General features: G+C 46.1%; 1 protein-coding gene across 2 annotated transcripts in view; it reads left to right on the forward strand.

The window, feature by feature from the left end:
- Positions 1–22,646, forward strand: part of SPRED2 (sprouty related EVH1 domain containing 2) — a 422,525-nt gene that overhangs the window by 390,915 nt on the left and 8,964 nt on the right. For both annotated transcript variants that reach the window (XM_033937521.1, XM_033937522.1), the window contains exon 5: positions 16,617–16,763. In XM_033937521.1, the coding sequence (XP_033793412.1) occupies positions 16,617–16,763 (147 nt within the window). The remainder of the gene's footprint in view (positions 1–16,616; positions 16,764–22,646) is intronic.

Consider the following 22,646-nt stretch of genomic DNA (forward strand, 5'->3'; position numbering starts at 1 on the left):
ATTTTTCCTAGGAGAATCTTCTTGCAGATCCTGTAGTTCTCATCCTGCCATTCCCTGACCTTCTGCACTTCATTCTGAGGGGATCTTGACTTCTTCCAATGACTCTTCAGGCTTTCTCATGAGGGAGAAGACGCTATAATGTCAGGTCAGGGGGCTGTGAACATTTTTCAGGATGCTTGCAACTTTGCATCCTCCTCAGGTTTCCAGTTCGTTCTTGGAATCTCTATGTTTTGTGTTTCCCTTTTCAGTGTTACTGGTCCTCAGGGCAGTTCTTGTAATTCTTCGGGAACTAAGGAACGTTGTTCCACTTACTGCATGGTGCCCAAGACGGCGGCATTGGGCTGGCTGGATCCCATTCTGCTGAATTAGTTTCTCAGGGTTACACATTTCTGCAGAAAAACTGGGAGAATATTTACATTTTCCCTATGGATTCCGAATCGGCACTAGGTTTGCTTGCCTCTCTTTGAGCAGCGCTTTTGGTTTTGGAACATGCCATTTCACCTACCCAAGGCTTCAAGAACATTTTAGAAAATGTGGGCAGTGGTACCGTTTTGGCGCTACCAGGTGATTCACCTAATTTCTTCTTGACTGACTGCTTGATTCGGACGTCTTCCAGTCGGGCCATTTGACTGACACGAAAAGGGTGGTTTCTTTTCCTCAGTTCTTTGGACGTGAATCTTCTAATTTGCACAGCGCTCTTTTTTCCTGTACTATTTATAGGTATATCGGGGAGATGTTTTTATTCATATAGGAGAGAAATGTGTTTCTTCCCAGAGACTAGGGCGATGGGTCACAGTCTCAGGTTTGCATTCTTCTTTGGTCACCATGACCCAGAGTATGGGATTCTGTACAGGTTATAGGATCCATGTTGCTGACTCCACTGGGAACTTCGGCTTGCTTTCCCATTATAACGCTACAGCAGTCGCTTTTGTTCCGGTGGTTCCCGGTATCTCAGGGCTCCAGTTATTTGGTAGGCTCCTCATGCATCGCTCTGTATGATTTAGTGACTCAGCGAGATTTCTCTTTTCAAAGGCATGCCTCGGTCTTTGCTGGACTAGCTCATGGCCACCAAACATCCCGGGCTGTCGGGTTGGGGGGCTCGGTGCCTTCCATCCTCAGCTCCAGGAGTCTGGTCTTAAGAGGCGACTCAGTACTTGTTCATTCTTCTACTCTTGAGCATGGTCAGGCTACCTTTCTGGAGCTTCAGACCATTCTTCCGGAATGCCGCTGAGGGTCCTTTCAGTCAGTATTATGATGGGGGTATTTCTCTACAGCTTGGGCAGTAGGTGATGTACTCAGTTGCCAGGTACAGTTGTTGTTCTGCTTCAATGGGTGGACCTTCATCTTCCTCTTCTGTTGGCAGATCATTTTATGGGTTAGGAAAAGAGTTTGGATAGACTTTCTCTCCGCAAAATCTGAGCATGGCCCATTTATTGTATGTTACAGTGTACAGCACTGTGTACGCTCTAGAAAGTGTAAACGTTAGTAATAGTGAAATCTTCTACATCCTGGATATTGGGAATTTTGGCTCAGGTGTTCCAGCTCTTTTTATGGACGTGAGATCTAGACCTCATGGCCTCGTCTCACAATTCAATGCTTCCTAGCTTCTTCGGCGGGCACAGGGAGTGGGAGTTAGAGGGGGTAACAGCGTGGCTTCTTTCTCACCTCTAGTTTCTCTTTTTCAGTGTTTTCCCCTGGCTGATGATGGCTTGGATTTACCATCTCAAGCTCTCTTTCCGGGCACAGTATTTGTAGAATCTCTGGCTTGGCTGCGCCATCCTTGCTATGCGGATCTGATGAGTCTTTCGACAGCTGGACTATTGAGTTTCCTGGTATCTCCGGATTTGCTCACCTAGGGTCCGATCAACATGGATATTCGTACTACTTTGGTATTACAACCTAGCTTTTGAAAAGTCATGGCTGACGTGTAAGGGTTATTCGAAGCAGGTTGTTTCTTCTCTTATCCAGGTGCTACAGACGTCTTTACCTGTGGCTTCTGCTCCTTTTGGAAGTTTTTCCTTTCTTGGGTATTTCTCAACATGTGCACCCTTCCAGAGTTCCTTTTTGGCACAAGTGTATTGCCGAGGGCTTAGCGTTCAATTCCCTTCAACTTCAAGTGCCATTCTTAGTTTGTTACAAGGGCTAGGTATATTGCTCTTCGATTACTTCTCAGCTTCATGTAGTTCAGTTCCTAAACGGAGTACGGTATATTTGTACACCTCTTAGAAAGCCCTGTCCGGAGTACAATCTTCAGGTTCTTCTTCGCAGTTTACCGAAGGCTTTAGGGAAAATGCATCGCTGTTTCTGTGGTGTTGCATTGAATGCAGAGTACAGCTTCTTGGTGCTTCAGTTTAACCTTTGTCTAAGAATTTTTATTCTATCTCCTCATTTACAAAACTGTAGAGCGTTTTTTAGCGTTGGCATCAGAGCTGTTACCACCATGGCTAAAAAACACACTACAGTTTTGTAAAAGGGGGAGGGATTAGTTTGTGATTAAATACAGGCTGTGCCAAATTTGCTCACTTTCACAATTTTTATGTTCAAAATCTCTTAATATTCTCATTCATTCTCTGGTGATCTCTAAAATTGATTATCCCAGGACAAGCAGGCATGATATTCTCACATGTGGGTGACGTCATCTACGGAGCCCCGATGCGGAAGCATTTTCAAGCAAACTTGATTGAAGATTTAAGTTTGCTCTGCTGCTCCACGCATGCGTGCCTTCCTGCTCCACTAGGGGGTGCATCCCCTCGTGGTCTCCAGTTCAAAATTTTCCGCGAGCCTAGAAGCCGTGTTTTTCAGGCTCTGCCCCAACTGCCTTCTAGCACCGCGATTTTTTCTTGTTTTTTCACGATTAAGTCGCTGTGCGCGAATTCCTTACAAATGTCCCGGCCTTTGACTGGCTTTAAAAAGTGCACCCGGTGCGAGCGGCTTTTTTCTCTCACAGATCCGCATCGCCGGTGCATCCTCTGTCTGGGGGCGGCTCATCCAACTGACTCCTGCCCCCAGTGCGCTATTTTCCAAAACCGGGCCCTCCGCCGAAGAAAAGCCCGCATGGCGGATCTCTTCACCCCGGACCAACCCTCCGCCTCGGCCTCGAGGTCGGCCCCGGCCTTGACCTCGGCCCCGGATACCTCGGCATCGCCTCGAGACTCGACCCCGAAGTCCTCGGGACAACATAAAGCCTCGGCTCCGGGTAAGTCCCCTCTTCCCTCTTCAGGTTCTGTAACAGCGAAGAAGCCAGCCTCGGGGACAACGGCGACGCATGGCGGAAGCCCCATGCTTACAGCCCCGTCTAAGCCCTCCAAGCCTTCGGGCCGTGCCTCCACCACACGGGAATACTCTAATACGAGGTCGCCCCCGGTGGAGCGCACCGAGGCAGTGGACATGCCTTCGATGCTGTCCGTGCCCGTCTTCCAGGACCTACTCCGAGCGATGATCATGTCGGAGCTGTCCACTGCAATGGCCCAGTTTCAATCGGCCTCGACCTCGAATGTGCCAGACCAGCCTGAGCCTCACACCGAACAACCTCGAGGAAAGGTGCGCAATCCTCGCCGCATCCCATCCTCCTCGGACTCCTCGCCGAGACGCCCGAGACGTTCCCCCTCCGCGGACCGCCGAGGGGCAAAACGTCGGGCTAGAACGACAGAAACCTCGAACCGCCGTACCTCCAAGAAGGCCCGATGTTCACCAACTCTACGAGGCCGTTCTCCCACACCTCGTACGGGACCACTAAGGGTGGCTGAGTTATCACTCTCCAACCCGCGCATCCTCCGAACTCCCCCTCGGACGTATTCTCCGAGGGAGTCCGGATCGAGGTCACCAACCCGACATCGATCGGTACCCCTAACCCCGGCATCGTCTCCGAGGGGCTCCTCGAGACGCCGAAGATCGACAACCCCGGAACACTCTCACAGTGCTTCCCCAGTCTCGGAGCATGGATCAGAGCATGAACCTCGATACTCGAGGGAAGCCTCCTTATCCTTCTCCACCCGACGAAGGTCTCGTTCCCCGACCCCGCACGGGGCCCCGGGGACATCTCGCCCATCCTTCACTCGCTTTGTCCAAGACATGGGCCACGCATTGGACTTAGACCTCCAGTCCGACTCCAGATACTCTAAGGAGTACCTGGCGGAGCTGGATATGCCATCACTGCCCAGAGAGTCCCTTCGCTTACCACCTAACCCGGTACTCCAACAGGCCTTCTTCAGGAACCTGGAGACCCCCTACATGGTCACGGCCGTACCCTCCAAAATGGAGGCCAAGTACCGCACAGTACCTTACCCGGGATTCGAGCAACCACAGCTCTCCCACCAATCGCTGCTAGTGGAATCCTCCTTGAAAAAGGCTCACCCATCCCGGGTCTCAGCAGCGGTCCCCCCAGGCCGAGAAGGCCGAACCCTGGACAAGTTCGGCAGGATCCTATACCAAAACGCAATGATAGCCTCTAGGGTACAAAGCTACACTTTCACCTTCACATCATACCTCAAACACCTCATTGGACTATTGAGAGCCTTTGAGACTGACCTACCGGCCTCCCGGCAGGGAACGTTCGGCCTGCTTTTAGAGTCCCTCTCCAACCTGCGCCTTCATCTATTCCACGCAGCCTACGATGGCTTCGAACTCTCCTCCAGAGAAGCAGCCTTTGCTATCGCCATGCGCCGACTAGCTTGGCTGCGCCTGGTCGACATGGACCCCAACTTACAGGACCGGTTGGCTAACCTCCCCTGCGTGGGAAAGGAATTGTTCGATGACACTATCGAGGCGGCGACAAAACGCCTCTCCGAACATGAACGCTCGTTTGCCTCCCTTGTCCGGCAAAAGCCCAAACCGCCTGCGTCCAGGCCATACAGGGCCCCTCCGTGCCGCTACCCACAAAAGTCCACCCCTGCTTTCTCGCGGCCCCCACCCAGACGTCCGCAAGCCCACCACAGGGCCATGCCCAAGTCTCAACCGCCCGCGACCACCAAACCATCCCCGTCCTTTTGACGGGACACGCGGAAGGGGGCGGGCCCCCTCCGCCATAGTCCCAGGCCGCCTTCCCATCGGGGGCCGACTCAAAGCCTTTTACCCTCGCTGGGAACAACTCACGTCGGACGCATGGGTCCTTGGCGTGATCTCATCAGGGTACTCTCTCAACTTTCGGGCCATTCCCCCGGACAATCCCCCAAGGAATTGCCCTCCCAACCGGACTCAGCTACCCCTACTCCTCTCCGAAGCTCGAGACCTGCTTCGCCTGAGAGCAGTGGAGAAGGTCCCCTCCGACCAACGGGGGAAGGGCTTCTACTCCCGTTACTTCCTGGTACCGAAAAAAACGGGAGACCTACGCCCAATACTAGACTTGAGACGCCTCAACAAATTCCTGGTACGGGAAAAGTTTCGGATGCTCTCACTACCAACACTCTACCCCCTGATCGACGAGGGCGACTGGCTCTGCTCCCTCGATCTCAAGGAGGCGTACACACATGTCCCAGTGCACCCCGCTCACCGCAAGTTTTTGCGTTTCCAAGTAGGGGACTGGCACCTACAATACCGAGTCCTCCCCTTCGGACTAGCATCATCACCTCGGGTCTTCACCAAGTGCCTCGTGGTGATAGCAGCAACCTTACGTTCCCAGGGCCTCCAGGTATTCCCCTACCTGGACGACTGGCTAATCAAAGCCCCGTCCAAGGAAGGGGTTATCTCAGCGACCCAACAGACTATTACCTACCTACAAAGTCTGGGGTTCGAAATAAACTTCCCAAAATCTCAACTACGCCCCTCGCAGTCCCTACAGTTCATCGGGGCCACGCTGGACACGGTTCGCCTCCGTTCCTTCCTCCCCCCTCCGCGCCTGGAGGCGTTAGTAAGTCTGAGCCGAAGGATCTCTCTGCTGACCTCAGTATCAGCTCGACAGATGATGACCCTCCTGGGCCACATGGCCTCCACCATCCATGTCACACCCTTCGCCCGCCTCCATCTGAGAATCCCTCAATGGACCCTGGCGTCTCAATGGCGTCAAGACCGGGACCCGATCGACCGCTCCGTGACAGTGACTCCTTCATTGCAACGATCGCTCCGCTGGTGGGCCGACTCTTCAAATCTTTCCAAAGGTTTGCTCTTCCTCACCCCACCCCACAGCAAGGTACTCACCACGGACTCGTCGGAGTACGCTTGGGGAGCCCATCTGGACGGCCTACGCACCCAAGGAATGTGGTCAGCACAAGACCGTCGCTGCCACATCAACGTGCTAGAACTTCGGGCCATCTACCTCGCAGCTGTAGCCTTCCAACATCTGCTCCGCGACCGAGTGGTTCTCATCCGAACCGACAACCAGGTAGCGATGTACTACGTAAACAAACAAGGGGGCACAGGGTCTTGGCCCCTTTGTCGGGAAGCCCTGCGCCTCTGGAAATGGGCAATCTCCAACAACACCTTCCTTCGGGCGGTGTACATACAAGGAGAACAAAACTGCCTGGCGGACAGACTCAGCCGCCTCCTCCAGCCACACGAGTGGTCACTACACTCTCAGATCCTACGAGGAGTGTTCGAACGGTGGGGGACGCCTCAAATAGACCTGTTCGCGTCCCCTCACAATCACAAGCTGCCTCTCTTCTGCTCCCGGATATACTCCCCGGACCGGCTCGAGGCCGACGCCTTCCTCCTCAACTGGGAGGGAAGGTTCTTGTACGCGTTCCCGCCGTTTCCCCTGATACTGCGGACGCTTGTCCACCTGAAAACAGTACAAGCCACCCTGATCCTGATTGCCCCTCTCTGGCCACGCCAGCCGTGGTTTTCCCTGCTACTTCAACTCAGTGTCAGAGATCCACTGCCTCTGCCTCTGTTTCCCTCTCTACTGTCACAGGGTCAGGGTTCACTGTTACATCCCAATCTTCAGTCTCTTCATCTGAACGCTTGGTTTCTCTCCCCCTGACTGCTCTCCCCGTGTCTCAATCAGTCAAGGAGATATTGGAGGCCTCTAGAAAAACCTCAACGAGAACCTGCTACTCACAAAAGTGGACCAGATTCTCAACCTGGTGCTCCTCCCACAGCCAGGACCCGGTGTCGGTCCCCGTCCCCCTGGTCCTTGACTATCTACTTCAACTATCTCATTCCGGCCTAAAGACCAACTCCATTCGAGTACACCTCAGTGCAATTGCGGCCTTTCATCAGCCCCTGGAAGGGAAAGCCCTCTCGCTCCATCCCTTAGTCACTCGCTTCATGAAGGGTCTGCTAAACGTCCACCCCCCTCTCAAACCTCCCCCGGTGGTTTGGGACCTTAACGTGGTTCTGGCTCAATTAATGAAACCTCCATTTGAGCCACTAGACAAATGCCATCCAAAATTCCTCACTTGGAAGGTAATTTTCTTACTCGCGCTCACGTCCGCACGGAGGGTTAGTGAGCTGCAAGCGCTGGTAGCGGACCCACCCTTCACGGTATTCCATCACGACAAGGTGGTACTCCGCACCCATCCAAAGTTCCTACCTAAAGTAGTGTCTGATTTCCATCTAAATCAGTCCATCGTCTTACCCGTGTTTTTTCCCAAGCCCCACTCTCACCCCGGAGAAGTGGCGCTCCACACTCTTGACTGCAAAAGAGCGTTGGCCTTTTACCTCCAACGCACTCAGCCACACCGGAAAGTCCCACAACTGTTTCTGTCCTTCGACCCAAACCGGTTAGGCCACCCAGTTTCCAAACGCACCTTGTCCAACTGGTTGGCCGATTGCATCTCCTTTTGCCACGCTCAGACTGGTCTCGCGCTGCATGGTCGAGTAACGGGACACAAAGTCCGAGCGATGGCAGCCTCCGTAGCCTTCCTCAGGTCCACACCTATTGAGGAAATCTGCAAGGCTGCCACGTGGTCTTCGGTTCATACCTTCACCTCCCACTACTGTCTGGACTCCCTGTCCAGAAGCGATGGCCGGTTCGGCCAATCGGTATTGCGAAATCTATTTGCTTAAATTGCCAACTTCCCTCCACCCCTCTTCAGTAAGCTTGGAGGTCACCCACATGTGAGAATATCATGCCTGCTTGTCCTGGGATAAAGCACAGTTACTTACCGTAACAGGTGTTATCCAGGGACAGCAGGCATATATTCTCACAACCCGCCCACCTCCCCGAGGTTGGCTTCTTGGCTAGTTAAGTGAACTGGAGACCACGAGGGGATGCACCCCCTAGTGGAGCAGGAAGGCACGCATGCGTGGAGCAGCAGAGCAAACTTAAATCTTCAATCAAGTTTGCTTGAAAATGCTTCCGCATCGGGGCTCCGTAGATGACGTCACCCACATGTGAGAATATATGCCTGCTGTCCCTGGATAACACCTGTTACGGTAAGTAACTGTGCTTTATTGTAATCCCCTTTTTAAGGGCATTTCTCAGAATGAAATAAAACGCTTACAAATTATTCAAAATGCTTCCATTAAACTTATAACTAAAACTAGGAAATTTGATCATGTAACACCTCTTCTTAGGAAAACGCATTGGCTTCCTATATCTCACCGGATAACATATAAATTATGTATACTTACTTTTAAATCCCTGTTTTATAAAACTCCAGCATTCATCTATAAATTATTAATCCCTTATACTCCAAATAGAATACTGAGATCCAATGAACAAAATCTATTGACGATCCCTTCTCTTAAGATTATTAATATAAAACGACAATTTATTTTTTCTGTTACTGCACCTCAAATTTTGAATTCTCTCCTTATTTATTTAAGGGAAGAACGCAATCTGGAGAAATTTAAGAACATAAGAAATGCCTCCGCTGGGTCAGACCTCAGGTCCATCGCGCCCAGCAGTCCGCTCACGCGGCGGCCCACCAGGTCCAGGACCTGTGAAGTAATCCTTTATCTATACCCCTCTATCCCCTTTTCCAACAGGAAATTGTCCAATCCTTTCTTAAACCCTAGAGTAATTTAAAAAATTTTATTTTTAAAGATGCTTTTGATAATTAGTTCACAGTATACACAGGGAAAGATTATGCAGAAAGTCAGCCAAAGTGTGTATAATAGCCAAAATAAGAACTGACTGTACTGAAAACTAGTGCACAGAGAGTGGAAAGGATTTATAAAGAATATGCTCAGAAAAGTGAAACTCTGAAGAGAGAGTGACAACCCTCTCTTGGGGTAAGAGTTTACCGTCCAGTCAGTGCATAATTGATTCAAAAAATCACTCTCTGAGAACTAGTAAAAGTAATAAAAGGTAATTTTAAATCTTGAAATTTCTAAACACAGACCAGGTTCAAAAAAATTTTTGAGATATGAAATATAATAAATCTCATTGGATTTTTGATGATGCACTTATCTTATACAGATAAACTTGTTATAGGGGTCTCGGGTCTCAACGTGGCCCCGTTTCGTGGTCTGCTTCAGGAGACCCAAAATCAATCTTTAAACATTATAAGTTGTGATGCATGAGATGATCATTTGCAGAAGGAGTTCAAAATTTATAATGCATATCCATGAGAAGATCGTTTGCAGAAGTGTTTCTGATGCTCCAATAACAAGTTTATCTGTATAAGATAAGTGCATCATCAAAAATCCAATGAGATTTATTATATTTCATATCTCAAAAATTTTTTTGAACCTGGTCTGTGTTTAGAAATTTCAAGATTTAAAATTACCTTTTATTACTTTTACTAGTTCTCAGAGAGTGATTTTTTGAATCAATTATGCACTGACTGGACGGTAAACTCTTACCCCAAGAGAGGGTTGTCACTCTCTCTTCAGAGTTTCACTTTTCTGAGCATATTCTTTATAAATCCTTTCCATTCTCTGTGCACTAGTTTTCAGTACAGTCAGTTCTTATTTTGGCTTTGATAATTAGTTAGCAGTCCGCTGGTCAAATTTTTATTTCCATTGTTTAATTTTATGACTATTATTTTCCCTACCTTTTGTTTTACTCCCTGATTGTCTTACTTTTCTTTAATGATTTTGTATTTCATTCTCCTTTTCCCACGTGTCCATGGTTTGTAATGTCTGTCTTTTAATCCGCTTGGATGTAAAGTGTTGTATTGTCCCCCAAATACTGTAATTTTAAAAATGTTCATCGCTTAGAAATATGATTAAGCGATTAATCAAAAATTTTATTAAACTTGAAACTAGGCGAAGGTGTTTTCTGTGTTCGAAAAGACACGGTTTTCTGTTAGGATTGACTGTGTAGGATCGATCTGTACTAGTCTGGCTTGTTTAGTTTTACAATGGGTATTGACGTACTGCTCACTGCCAGTATGTAAAATCTGCCTTTTCCTAGGTACACTCTTGTGTGACGTGGATTGTTACTAAAAAATCATGTTTTTCATAAAGATAGGGGGGTGTCAAAAAAGATGGGCCCTGGGTGCCCCATATGCTAGGTACGCCACTGCGGGGGCAGGGAGAGAGACAGACAGAAAGAAAGAAAGAAAGACAGGGCAGGGAGAGAGAAAGAAAGAAAGAAATTCTACACATCTATTCTAGCACCCATTAATGTAACGGGCTTAAAAACTAGTGTAAAAATAATAAACCATCTATAGATACAGGACTTAGTTCCATTTTGTGTTCCTTGATGGTTCATTCTGCTACTAAAAGAGTGTTCTGTTAATGTCTGATAGAGGAGTTCTAAGCAAGGAACAGGCAACACGTCAATTTCAGTTAGTATGGGAACTCTTGTTGCTAGTAGGTAGTAGGAGATGAGCAGAATTCCATGTCTGATCTCGATATGTATATATTCATTTTGTTGGTCATTAGAACTGTTTCCTGAATCTTGAATAAGTCTGCAAAAAAAATCTGCCTCAGATTCTTCTTATTTTGGACATTTTGTTGGCTACTGGCTGCACCCCATCTACAGCTTGATCTGCTGTTATCATTTGCAGTCTGTATGGCACTGTTCCACTCTTTGACTGTCATCAGATCTAAATGACTCTTCAGCCTTGAAGTGCACTGTCACTTTAAATTTTTTAAGGCAGTGCCCTTACCACATGCATGTTGGGCGGTGCCTTCCCACATGATAGCTTACAGGACCATCAGTTCATCATTTTCCATGGAGTTGAGAAGCTGTATCTTTAAGTTCTCAATTCGTCAAACGTTTTTGATTTCTAGGTGCCTTCCCATCATTTTTCAAACTTTTTCTCATGTTTCTTTATTTTCTCAATCCAGCAATACTGTATTGCTGCCAAGTGTTTTTCTACCTGTAAAGTAGCAATCTAGGTCAGTGGTCCCCAACCCGGTCCTGGAGGACCATCAGGCCAATCGGGTTTTCAGGATTGCCCTAATGAATATGCATAGAGCAGATTTGCATGCCTGTCACTTCCATTATATGCAAATCTGTCTCATGTATATTCATTAGGGCTGCCTGAAAACCCAATTGGACTTGTGGTCCTCCAGAACAGGGTTGGGAACCACTGATCTAGGTGATCCGCAAGACAGTTGTCATTTGATAGCACACCACACCGCAGGTTGCTGAGCAAGATGAGTTCTTTAGGATTGGGCGACACATTGACCAAATGGATTGGGAACTGGCTTGGAGGTAGGCTTCAGAGGGTAGTGGTGAACGGCACCCCCTCCGAAATGTCGGAGGTGATAAGTGGAGTGCCACAGGGCTCCGTCCTGGGCCCGATCCTGTTCAACATCTATATAAGAGACTTGGCAGAAGGGCTCCGAGGTAAAATAATATTATTCGCCGATGATGCCAAACTAAGCAATGTAGTGAGCAAAAGCACAACAGACAAAAATTCAATGGCAGACGACATGATGCATGACCTACTTCTACTGGAGCGCTGGTCTAGGTCCTGGCAACTCAGTTTCAATGCCAAAAAATGCAAAGTCATGCACCTGGGAAGCCAAAATCCATCAAGACTTACACCCTAAATGGCGAGATCCTGACAAGAACTGAAGCAGAAAGAGACTTAGGGGTGATTGTCAGTGAAAACATGAAGACTGCAGATCAAGTGGAGCAAGCTTCATCCAAAGCAAGGCAAATCATTGGTTGCATACGCAGGAGTTTCGTCAGCCGTAAACATGAAGTCATTATGCCATTGTATAGATCCATGGTGAGACCACACTTGGAGTACTGTGTGCAATTCTGGAGGCCGCATTACCGTAAGGATGTGCTGAGACTGGAATCAGTTCAGAGAATGGCCACCCGGATGGTCTTGGGACTCAAGGATCTCCCATACGAGGAGAAGTTAGGGAAGTTACAGCTCTACTCACTCGAGGAATGTAGAGAGAGGGGAGATATGATCGAGACATTCAAGGATCTCACGGGCCGCATCGAGGTAGAAGAAGATATCTTCTTTTTCAAGGGTCCCGCGGCAACAAGGGGGCATCCGTGGAAAATCAGGGGCGGGAAACTGCACGGTGACACTAGGAAGTTCTTCTTCACTGAAAGGGTGGTTGATCGCTGGAACAATCTTCCACTTCAGGTCATTGAGGCCAGCAGCGTGCCAGATTTTAAGGCCAAATGGGATAGACATGTGGGATCTATTCGCAGAGATAGATAGGGAGGGTCATTGGGGTGGGCAGACTGGATGGGCCGTGGCCCTTATCTGCCATCTATTTCTGTGTTTCTATGTTTCTCTTGTTGGGATCACAAGATGTAGTGAAGGCTTAGTATCAGTTGACAGTTCTTTTGTAACATGTCAAATGGTCTCAATACCATAACAACTTCTGTCAGGAGGTCTTGAATGTTTTAATGTACAGTGCTGCATATATCTAGCAGCGCTAAAGAATCGATTAATAGAATTATCAGTTATACAAAATTTGGTCAGGAACTGCTTCTTTGCACTTGGTTTAGTGTTGTTTTTGCACACAGCACCTCCATATTCTCTGCCACAGATTTCAGTGTTGGTGGAATAGTATTCTACTGACACTGCTTGAACAGTTTCTTCAGCGAACAATTAACATTTGTTCACTAAGGCCTTGATGCTCAAAGCTTACCGTGCTTGCAACATTTGAATCTTTGTTTTTTCAAGACAAAGCTGCTCCTCACAAGGCAGCCATTACACAGCAAAAATTGGCAGATCTTCTGAAGTTCTGAAACCCTCAGCCACTCACTTGATTTAGCCCCTTCGTACTACTACTACCTGTTTCCTAACCTCAAGAAAAAATCTCAAAGGAAGAAAGTTTTCAAGCACTGAGAACACCACATTAGCTGTGAATGATTGGTTTGCAGCACAACCAAAATAATTTTTCTTGGATGAGTTAAAGAAGTTAGAACATCAAAGTCATAAGTGTATGGATTTCAGTGATGAATATGTAGATTGAATAGATTTTTCAATCGTATAACTTGTTTTCTTTTCAAAGCATTACAGGAAACCACTTATGAAATAATGAGACGTCACCTCTTCCTAATCCTTAAACCAGGGGTGCCCACACTTTTTGGGCTTGCGAGCTACTTTTAAAATGACCAAGTCAAAATGATCTATCAACAATAAAATTAAAAAAAAACACAAAGCACACTGTACGCATAGAAAATGTTAATTATCATTCCTATTCCATGGTTTTTCAAAGAGGTCAAAGCAGATGACTCTATGCACTGTCACCTCACTAACAACCATACAAAAACAAACAAATACCCCCCTCCCTTTTTACTAAACCACGATAGCAGTTTTTAACGCAGGGAGCTGCGCTGAATGCCCAGCGCTGCTCTCGACGCTCATAGGCTCCCTGCACTAAAAACCTCTATTGGGGTTTAGTAAAAGGGGACCATAGTGTAAAATATAGACAGCAGATATAAATTCAGATACATTTTGATCACTAAATTTAAAATAAAATCATTTTTCCTACCTTGTCTGGTGATTTCATGAGTCTCTGGTTTCACTTTCTTCTTCTGACTGTGCATCCGATCTTTCTTCCCTTCTTTTAGCCTGTATGCTTCCTCTCCTCCTGACCTCATTCCCTCCCCCCCAACGTTTTCTTCCTCTCTCCCTGCCCTCTCTTTCTTTCTCTCTTCATGCCCCCTTTCTTTTTTCTGTTTCTCTTCTTTCCTTCTGTCTCCCTGCCTGCCCTCTTTCTCCCTCCCTGCCCTACCCCAAGCCACTGCCGCTGCCATCGTATAACAGGCCCCAAAGCCGCCCGCCGCCCGCCAAGCTCTCCCTGCTTTGGGCCCACCAGCATTCCTCTCCCCGACATCAATTCTGCCGTCGGAGAGGAAGTTCCGCTGGCCAGAACTTCCTCTCCGACGGCAGAATTGACGTCGGGAAGAGGAAGGTTGATCGGCCCAAGATCGACCTATTGGGAGAAATTCTGCCAGGTCCTTCCTTTGAGGAAACAGAAAGTAGGCAGGACCTGGCAGCAAGAAGAGCAAATCGCAAGCTTCACTGACCTGTCTCCCGCTTTAGCCCGCAAACAGGGCTCTAACATGTGCGTGCCGGCTTCCCTTCTCTCCCCCCCCCCCCCCGACATAACTTCCAGTTTCAGAGGGAAGAGAAGGGAAGCCGGTACAAGCACACGTTAGTCCCCGGAGCATAAATTCTCCAAGCCGTTTTTGTTTTGTTTTTTTAAATGTTGAGCAGCGGTGGCAGCAGCAGAATTCAGGAGCGGGCCAGTCAGGAGGGGAAAAAAGAGAAGGGAAGAAGGGAACCCCCTCTGCGATTGACTGGGGTCGCCTGAGCAAGCGACCTGTCGATCGCAATCGACGTATTGGGCACCCCTGCCTTAAACCAACGTTCCACAAGATGGAAATCTTACTTGTTTAGTCTTTGTTACTAATCCTGTCAAACAGACTTTCCCACATGGTTTAGCAAGACCCGCTGCAACCCAAAACATACCAGATATTATCATCAAACATACATCCTAGAATTCCGCTATTTAACTTCATAAAATACATTTTGTAAAAAGTTTGTGAAGATGAAACCATTCATACTTCATCGCTATGCATCAACATCCTTAAAATTAAAAGGAACAATTGTGTCTCGGGGCATAGTTATCAATGAGAGCTACCATTTAGATCTGTTGTTTTACCACTAAGGGGGCAATTCATCAACAGGTGCTAACCACGTTGGCACACACTGAATGCTAAAGATGCCCATTATATTCCTATGGGAGCTTTTAACGTTTAGTGGGCTCTTAACACAGTAGCACCCGTTGATGAATTAACTTCTAACTTGTGCTATTTTAGTACAGGTCCCATTTTCCACAGTGAGACCTAATAACAGCTGAGGATAACAGCAACATAGAAAGAACTAGTGGATAGTGGGATAGAACACGTCAACCTTGGGACAAACAAATCTTTTATTTTTATAAACTTAAAAGAAAAAAAAAACCCACATGTATAAAAAGTCATATAAACTTGATGTCCTTATATTGAAAGGATCCAGTTGATGGCCCAAAACTGTCTGTGTTTCGGTCCCCAAATGGAGGCCTGCCTCAGGGGTATGTATAATAGTCTAAAAAGAATACACCAAGGTTGTGTACCCTGTTGTTTAGCATCTTTCGGACTTTTTTACGATCTTTTCAAACAGTCTTCTCATCCTTACAATCTGTATACCCAGTACTGGAGACACACCTAGTGGTGTATTCTTTTCAGACCATTATACATACCCCTGAGGCAGGCCTCCATCTCGGGGCCGAAACACGGACCTTGTTGGGCCATCAGCTAGATCCTTTCAGTATAAGGACATCAAGTTTATAGGACTTTTAATATATGTGTTTTTATTTTAAGTTTATAGAAATAAAAGATTTGTTTTTCCCAAGGTTGACGTGTTCTATCCCACTCCCCACTAGTTCTGTCTTTGTTGGACTTCGTGGGGTTTCTGCTCCCTTTACTTTGTTTTGTAACAGCAACATATGTCATCTCAACTTTTCTGCAGAATGATCGCAGAATCCTGACCATTACATTGGCTTTTCTGTATGTCATTTTAGTGCCCAGTTATCTGTATTGTAACAGTATGAAAACCTGGCTGTCCAAGGGACAAAGAATTGTTCTCTTTTAGAAAACTACATCTATCATCAAGCTTAATTTGTGGCGGAACGGCCTGAAACACAGTTCCTCCACTTATTTTCAGACTCCAGTGTAGCAAGGGTGTTCTGCTCTATCCCCTCCCTTCCAAGCAGCCTGCAGAGTAGAAGGGAGCAGGGCAAAGAACTATCGCTACTCCCTGTAATGCTGCTCCTCTTCTCCTGTCACTCCTGGCCTACCCAAGCCTCTTCTGGCTCCACAGTTCCACTTCCTTTTGCATCTACAAATTAAGCCCTATTTATCATACATTACAGATCTATACAATACATTTCATACTGTTAACTTCAGCTTTGATAAGATGATGGGTTTAGCTGCTTTAAGGTACTATATATCACATATAAATAAAAATGGTAGCAACATCTGGATTAACTGATTATGTATCCAGGGCATTCAGTAGCTTTGTGGGGGTCTTTTCCATATTAGCGTAACCCTTGTTAATGCTGCAACATTTTTACTGTCATTGATTTTGCACAAATTAGTACATGAGAAAAAAAGATGAGTCATGAACTTAGTTTAAAGTAGATGGTGGTGATTTATTATTAATATAGAATAAGTAGGCATTGCTCATAGGTTAAGAAGTTTTAACTGTATATAATTACATTATAATGCATGTATTGAAATGGAAATATTTTAAAACTGAAGATATAAGAAAAAAATTCATTTGTCTGTGATTTTCTTCTCTTTTTTTTTTTTCTAGACTGCCACAGACAGTTCTTCTAATTCCTCTCAGAAAAGGGAGAAGCCCATTCGGGCATTAGCCTCACCTCTTCCCTGCAGGCACAGCAGATATTGCACTGTTGGAAAAGTTCATGACCATTTTAGCTCCGACCACCACCTAGATCAAGTAAGCTTTTTTCTTTTTTTAAATTAATAATTGCACTATTTGTGTTTACAAGAAAAATCAACAAGAAGAAGATTACATTTACTTAAATATGGGTTGGAGGATTCTTTTTAAAATGCCTATACAACAAAATCTGTTGAAGATCTGCTTTATTCTGGCACGGTATTTGACAAACTAGAATAAACCACACACACAAATCAATCAATCGCATTGATTTCTACTGTATATAATGCACCATACTCCTAAATTATATTGCTTAGGTATTTTTTTTTTTCATAGGCTAGGCCAGGTTGGTTTGATAGACTAGCTCCACAACAATATGTCATCAGCCATAGCTGAATTATTATTCCACTATAGGCTTTATTGGTTATAGCAAAATTGATTAGGAGAACTGTTCAATGCTCATTTTCAGTTCATAGTATTCCCATAATTCTGCCCAGAAAATGAAACTTAAATGGAAATTTTGACCATAGAGTGCTTAGTGCAGTGTTTCCAAACCCGTCCTAGGAGAGCCCCAGCCAGTCAGTTTTTCTGGATATCTGCAGTTTTTAAAACATCTGTAACCTGCTCTACAATGAATATTCATGAAATTGATTTGCATGCACTGCTTCCATGTCTGCAGATTTCTCATTTTCTATGGATACCCAAAAAACCTGACTGGATAGGGTTCTCCCAGGGAAAGTATGGGAACCACTGACTCTAGTGCAGTATCTGTCAAACTTTTTCAAGCCGGGGCACACTAAAGGTAGTGGCCACGGCTCGAGGCACCCAGACTGCGTGGCATCATCACGCTGACATCCACGCATGCGCAAAGGCCTTCCAGACAGGCCCTGAAATGCCAGTAGGGCGTGCCAGCAGGGAAGTCTAACAAATATCAAGGAAAGCACCCTCCAGGGATTCAAGACAAAGTTAGACAAGTTCCTGCTGAACCAGAACATACGCAGGTAGGGCTAGTCTTAGGGCGCTGGTCTTTGACCAGAGGGCCGCCACGTGAGCGGACTGCTGGGCATGATTGACCACTGGTCTGACCCAGCAGCGGTAATTCTTATATTCTTATGAGTACCCTCAACCACAGACCTCCCAAAATCCACCCTAGACCCACCTAAGCTCTTCCTCAAATCCCATCCCCTTTACTAATTGTTATGTAATTTTTTTCCATTCATTTTTAATATACACAGCAGATATAAATTCTCAAAACTGACACATTTCAATCACTATATATAAAATCATTTTCCCTACATTTGTTGTCTGATGACTTTATTTTTCTGTGCTTTTAAGTAAATTTCCAGGGCCTTCTTATCCATTGACTGTTTTTGTCTCTGTCTTCACTTTCTGCCTTACATCCATCTTTGGCATTAACTTAGCATTCAATATTTCCATTTTTCTGCTTTCTTCTCAAAATCTACTCTCTCTCCTTCCCTCCCTATTTCCATGGTCTGACATCTCTCTCCTTCCTTCCTTCCTTCCTTCCCCCAGTAGTCCGACTACATCTGTCTCCTTCCTTCCCAGTCTGGCATCTCTCTCCTCTCCTTCCCATAATCTGGCATCTTACTTTACTACTCCTATTATTTATTTATTTATTTATCTTTTATTTACATAAAAGAAAAAACAAGCTTTGAGGAAAAATAACAATATCCAATAAGGAAATAATATATACAGTGGTGCCTCGCATAACGGACGCCTCGCACAGCGAACGCTGCGCACAACGAACTTTTTGTCGTGCTCCCCACAACGAACTTCGTTTCACACAACGAAGTCGCCCGAGGGGCCCGGGGGGGGGCGGAACTACTCTCGCCGAAGCCGGGAACAGCAGCACCCATGCAGAGAAGGAGAAGACGGCGTGTAGGGGACTCCAGTAAATGCAGAGCAGCAGCTGTGGCAATCAAAAAAAGAGGAGGTCTGCTGTTAAGGTGGACCAGGGTCCTGGAAAATTCGTGAAATCCTGCAATATTACCAGGATCTCAATACAAGTCCATGAGGATCCTGGAGATCCTGCAAATCCTGGTTTTACCCAGACCCGATTCTCTGGTCCTATCTTACGAGACCTGACCCATTTACAGCAAGTTAAGCCATGTTTAAGCTAACGAAAAAAAATCCAGAAAACATCAAAAGATTATTTCCTTTTTAACAAATAGTAATACTGTACCATGAAATACTGTTCCATCATCTCCCTCCACCTTACCCTGGATGCCGAGTTCTCCGGCCCTCTTTCTCGGCCAGCCGCACGCTTTCAGGGAGCAGCGCACGCGCGCATGCTCTGTTGCTCAATCTTCTCCTCTGACGCAACCGGAAACCGGAAGTTGCAGGAGAGTAGAACATTGACCAACTCCAGCAGCTGCGCGTGCACAGCTTTCTGAAAGCGTGCGGCTGGGTGAGGGAGAGGGCCGGCAGACTCCGCATACAAGGTGAGGTGGAGGGAGGGAAATGTAGGGCTGCAGAACGAATTATTGTGTTTTAAATGTATTCTTATGGGAAAACAGGGCTGCAGAACGAATTATTGTGTTTTAAATGTATTCTTATGGGAAAACGCGTTTCACACAACGAACGTTTCACATAACAAACTTGCTCCTGGAACGGATTAAGTTCGTTGTGTGAGGCACCACTGTATATAATATTTAACATAAATGTACTATGCAGATAGTCCACAACCTGAGGAGAGAGAAACAAGCAGTACAAGGGTGGTTGCAATTCAAGGAAAAGAAAACATATCAGAATTAAGGAGCAAAACGGTTGTATTCAACTAAATAATCTGGGTAGTGATATCAGTTGGCCTCTCTGGGGCTACTGAAGTGGTTTTGCCCTCCAAAAAAAATTGTAATTGATCAGGTTCGTAGAAAACATATCCGTTAGATTAGTAATTAATACAACATTTACAAGGAGAGCGCAGCTGAAAGGTAGCTCCTAAACTTAATACAGATTGACGTAACATTAAGAATTTTTTCCGACAAAATTGTGTCCACTTAGAAACATCTGGAAAAACAGCTATTTTACGTCCAAAAAATTCAACATTCCCAGTTTTGAAGAATTGCCTCTTTGTCTTGTTAAAAGACAAAGGTCACAAGCAATGTAGCCTCACTGAAATTTCACTCTGAGAAGATTCCAGAATGTCTGTAAGATTTAAATCCACTGATTGGTTCTCCAATTCCTGATTAGATGCTTTAGGAACATTTAGATAGTACAATTTCTGTAGTGGGGGCATAGTTGTCTTTGGATATTTTAGAACTGAAGTTAAGAACAGTTGAAAAAGTTCTTTAGGTGATTGTAGCCTGGAAACCTGAAAATTGATCAGTCTAAGATTTAAGTTCCTATTTGCATTTTCCAGGTTCTCAATCTTCCTAATCAACAAACTTTTATCCTTAGATTGCTGATTAAAATAATTTTTTAATTCTCAGACCTGCTTCTCAACTTTGTCCATTCTTATATCTTGATGCTGAATTTTTTCTTCTAAATTTTTTATTTGGACAGAAGAAACTTGTGAAATTGAAATAAATTGGGAGCATACCTTATGCAGGCTTTCAATAGCCTCCCAGATTGCCTCCATATCAATCACAATTGTTTTTTTCAGCAGGCTGAGGAGAGTAGGAAAGTTCTGAGAAGAAGAAACACCCATTTGATTAGAAATAATTCCTTCAGCTCCCAAAACTCACTGAACATCAGGTCCCCCAGACACTGGCGATAGCAGTAACTCCAGCGAGAATGGAACTGCCTCCGGGGTCAGGGGTGAGCTGAACCGCGCTGACAGAGTATTCATCCCCGCCACTTCCTGTAGCAAAGTCAGCGTCCCAGATAGCCTTCCAGGGCGTGGGGGAACTCCCGGACCAGCAGGGCTCAACGAAACATCGCTGTCCATTATCGAGGTTGACCCCTCCCCCCCCCTCAATTAGCAGATACACCGTGTACAACCAGCACAGTAAAAGGTGTTATCCCAGGACAAGCAGGCATCATATTCTCACATGTGGGTGGCGTCATCCATGGAGCCCCGATACGAACAGCCTCGCAAGCAGACTTGCTTGTAAAACTTTAGAAAGTTTGCGACTGCTGCACCGCGCATGCGTGAGTCCCTTCCCACCTGGCGTAGGGCGCGCATCTCCTCAGATTTCTGCAGAGCTGAGAAGTCCTCGTTTCAACGCTCTGCGCCAGACTTAGTTCTACTCGTGCCTTCTCTAACCGCAGCTCGTGTTTTTTCTTAATAAGGTTGCTGTGTTTATTGCGCGTTTCATTTAAAACACAAAAATTCATTAAGTTTTGTTTGTTATTTTCTTCGGGTCATGGCGGGGCCTACCCCGCACCTCAGCCTGCGGGCTTCAATTTAGCCGCGGCTGTTTTTCATTCTATATCCCAGCCGGTCACAGGCTTAAAGAAGTATAGCCGGTGCCAGCGCACGATCTCCCTCACTGACCCACACAAGTGGTGTGTACAGTGTTTAGGACCTGATCATTGTTCGGAGTCGTGTGCCCGCTGTGCTACACTTCAAACTCAAGCCCTTAAACATCGTCGAGTTCAGGTAGAAAAAATATTCTGCGGTATGAATAGGCCCTGACCCCAATTCCAGCCCCAACTTCGACCTCGACCCCAAATCCAGTGAAATCTTCTACGGGGCTACCGCCTTTCACCTTGACCTTAATCAAATCTTCCTCATTTAGGAAGTCCTCGTCTTCGGGGAAATCAGCTAAATCTTCTCTTCAGGAGACGTTATCCTCATTGTCTCCCTCAAGTAAGAAAACTAAGCCAACTCCTCTGTACATGCCACCTTTAGAACCGGTGGTTTTGAAGCTTCTTAAGAAACGAGTCTCTAAATCGAGACACCTTTCTTCTTCGAGGTCTTCTTCCTCGGAGACTATAACCAAACCAAATGTACCAGATTCACTGGTCTCGGTGCCAGTTTTGCAGAATATGTTGACTACTCTTCTGCATTAGGAGTTCGGTAACATGCTTGCCCAAATTACTCCTGCCTCGACTCTGCTTCCTGCAGTCTATCCTGAGCACTCAGCAGTATTACAAGGAGTCAAGTCCTTGGCAGTGCCTCAAGCTCAACCTGATCACTCTATCCAAAGAGTCGAGTCCTTAAGAGTGCCTTGAGATACCTCGTTACAAGGAGCTGAGTCCTTTTTGGTGTCATCCTCCGACTTCCAGCTCTACCTCTACACATAAGGCATTGCCCTTTTCGAGGCACAGGGTGAGGATGCCTCGACATTCATCTCAGACAATCACGAGGCCGTGATTCGATACAACCTTCTCCATCGAGGCCCAGGTTTTCTTCTCGAGACAGGTCTCACTTCTCCAGACATTGAGGCTCTTCGAGACCACAGACTCCTTCGTCGAGGAGACCTGTTGTGGAACCTCATTATTCTCGTCAGTCGAGTTCTTCTCCGGTGAGGTTCTCTTCACATTCCAGAAATGGGTCATCTTTGCCTTTCAACTCAGATATCAGGTATCAATACTCCAGAGAGGCTTCACCTTTATTCTCTGCTATGAGAGGTACCTCGAGGGGTTCTCAATCTCCTTCTCCTCAGCAAGGTCACTCTTCTTCAGACCCGGTATCCTTTACCAAGTTTCTATGTAAAATGAGTAAAGATCTTAACATATCTTTAGATTCTGACTCAAAATACTCTAAGGCAGGGGTGCCCACACTTTTTTGACTCGCGAGCTACTTTTAAAATGACCAACTCAAAATGATCTACCGACAATAAATTTTTAAAAAAACACAACGCACACTGTACGCATAAAATTGTTAATTATCATTCCTATTCCAGGGTTTTTTCAAAGAGGTCAAAGCAGATGACTCTATGCACTGTCACCTCAGTAACAACCATACAAAAATAGACAAATACCCACTCCCCTTCCTTTTTACTAAACCACAATAGCAGTTTTTAGTGCAGGGAGCTG

This window comes from Geotrypetes seraphini, chromosome 3 (assembly GCF_902459505.1).
Source record: "Geotrypetes seraphini chromosome 3, aGeoSer1.1, whole genome shotgun sequence".
NCBI classification, from domain to species: domain Eukaryota; kingdom Metazoa; phylum Chordata; class Amphibia; order Gymnophiona; family Dermophiidae; genus Geotrypetes; species Geotrypetes seraphini.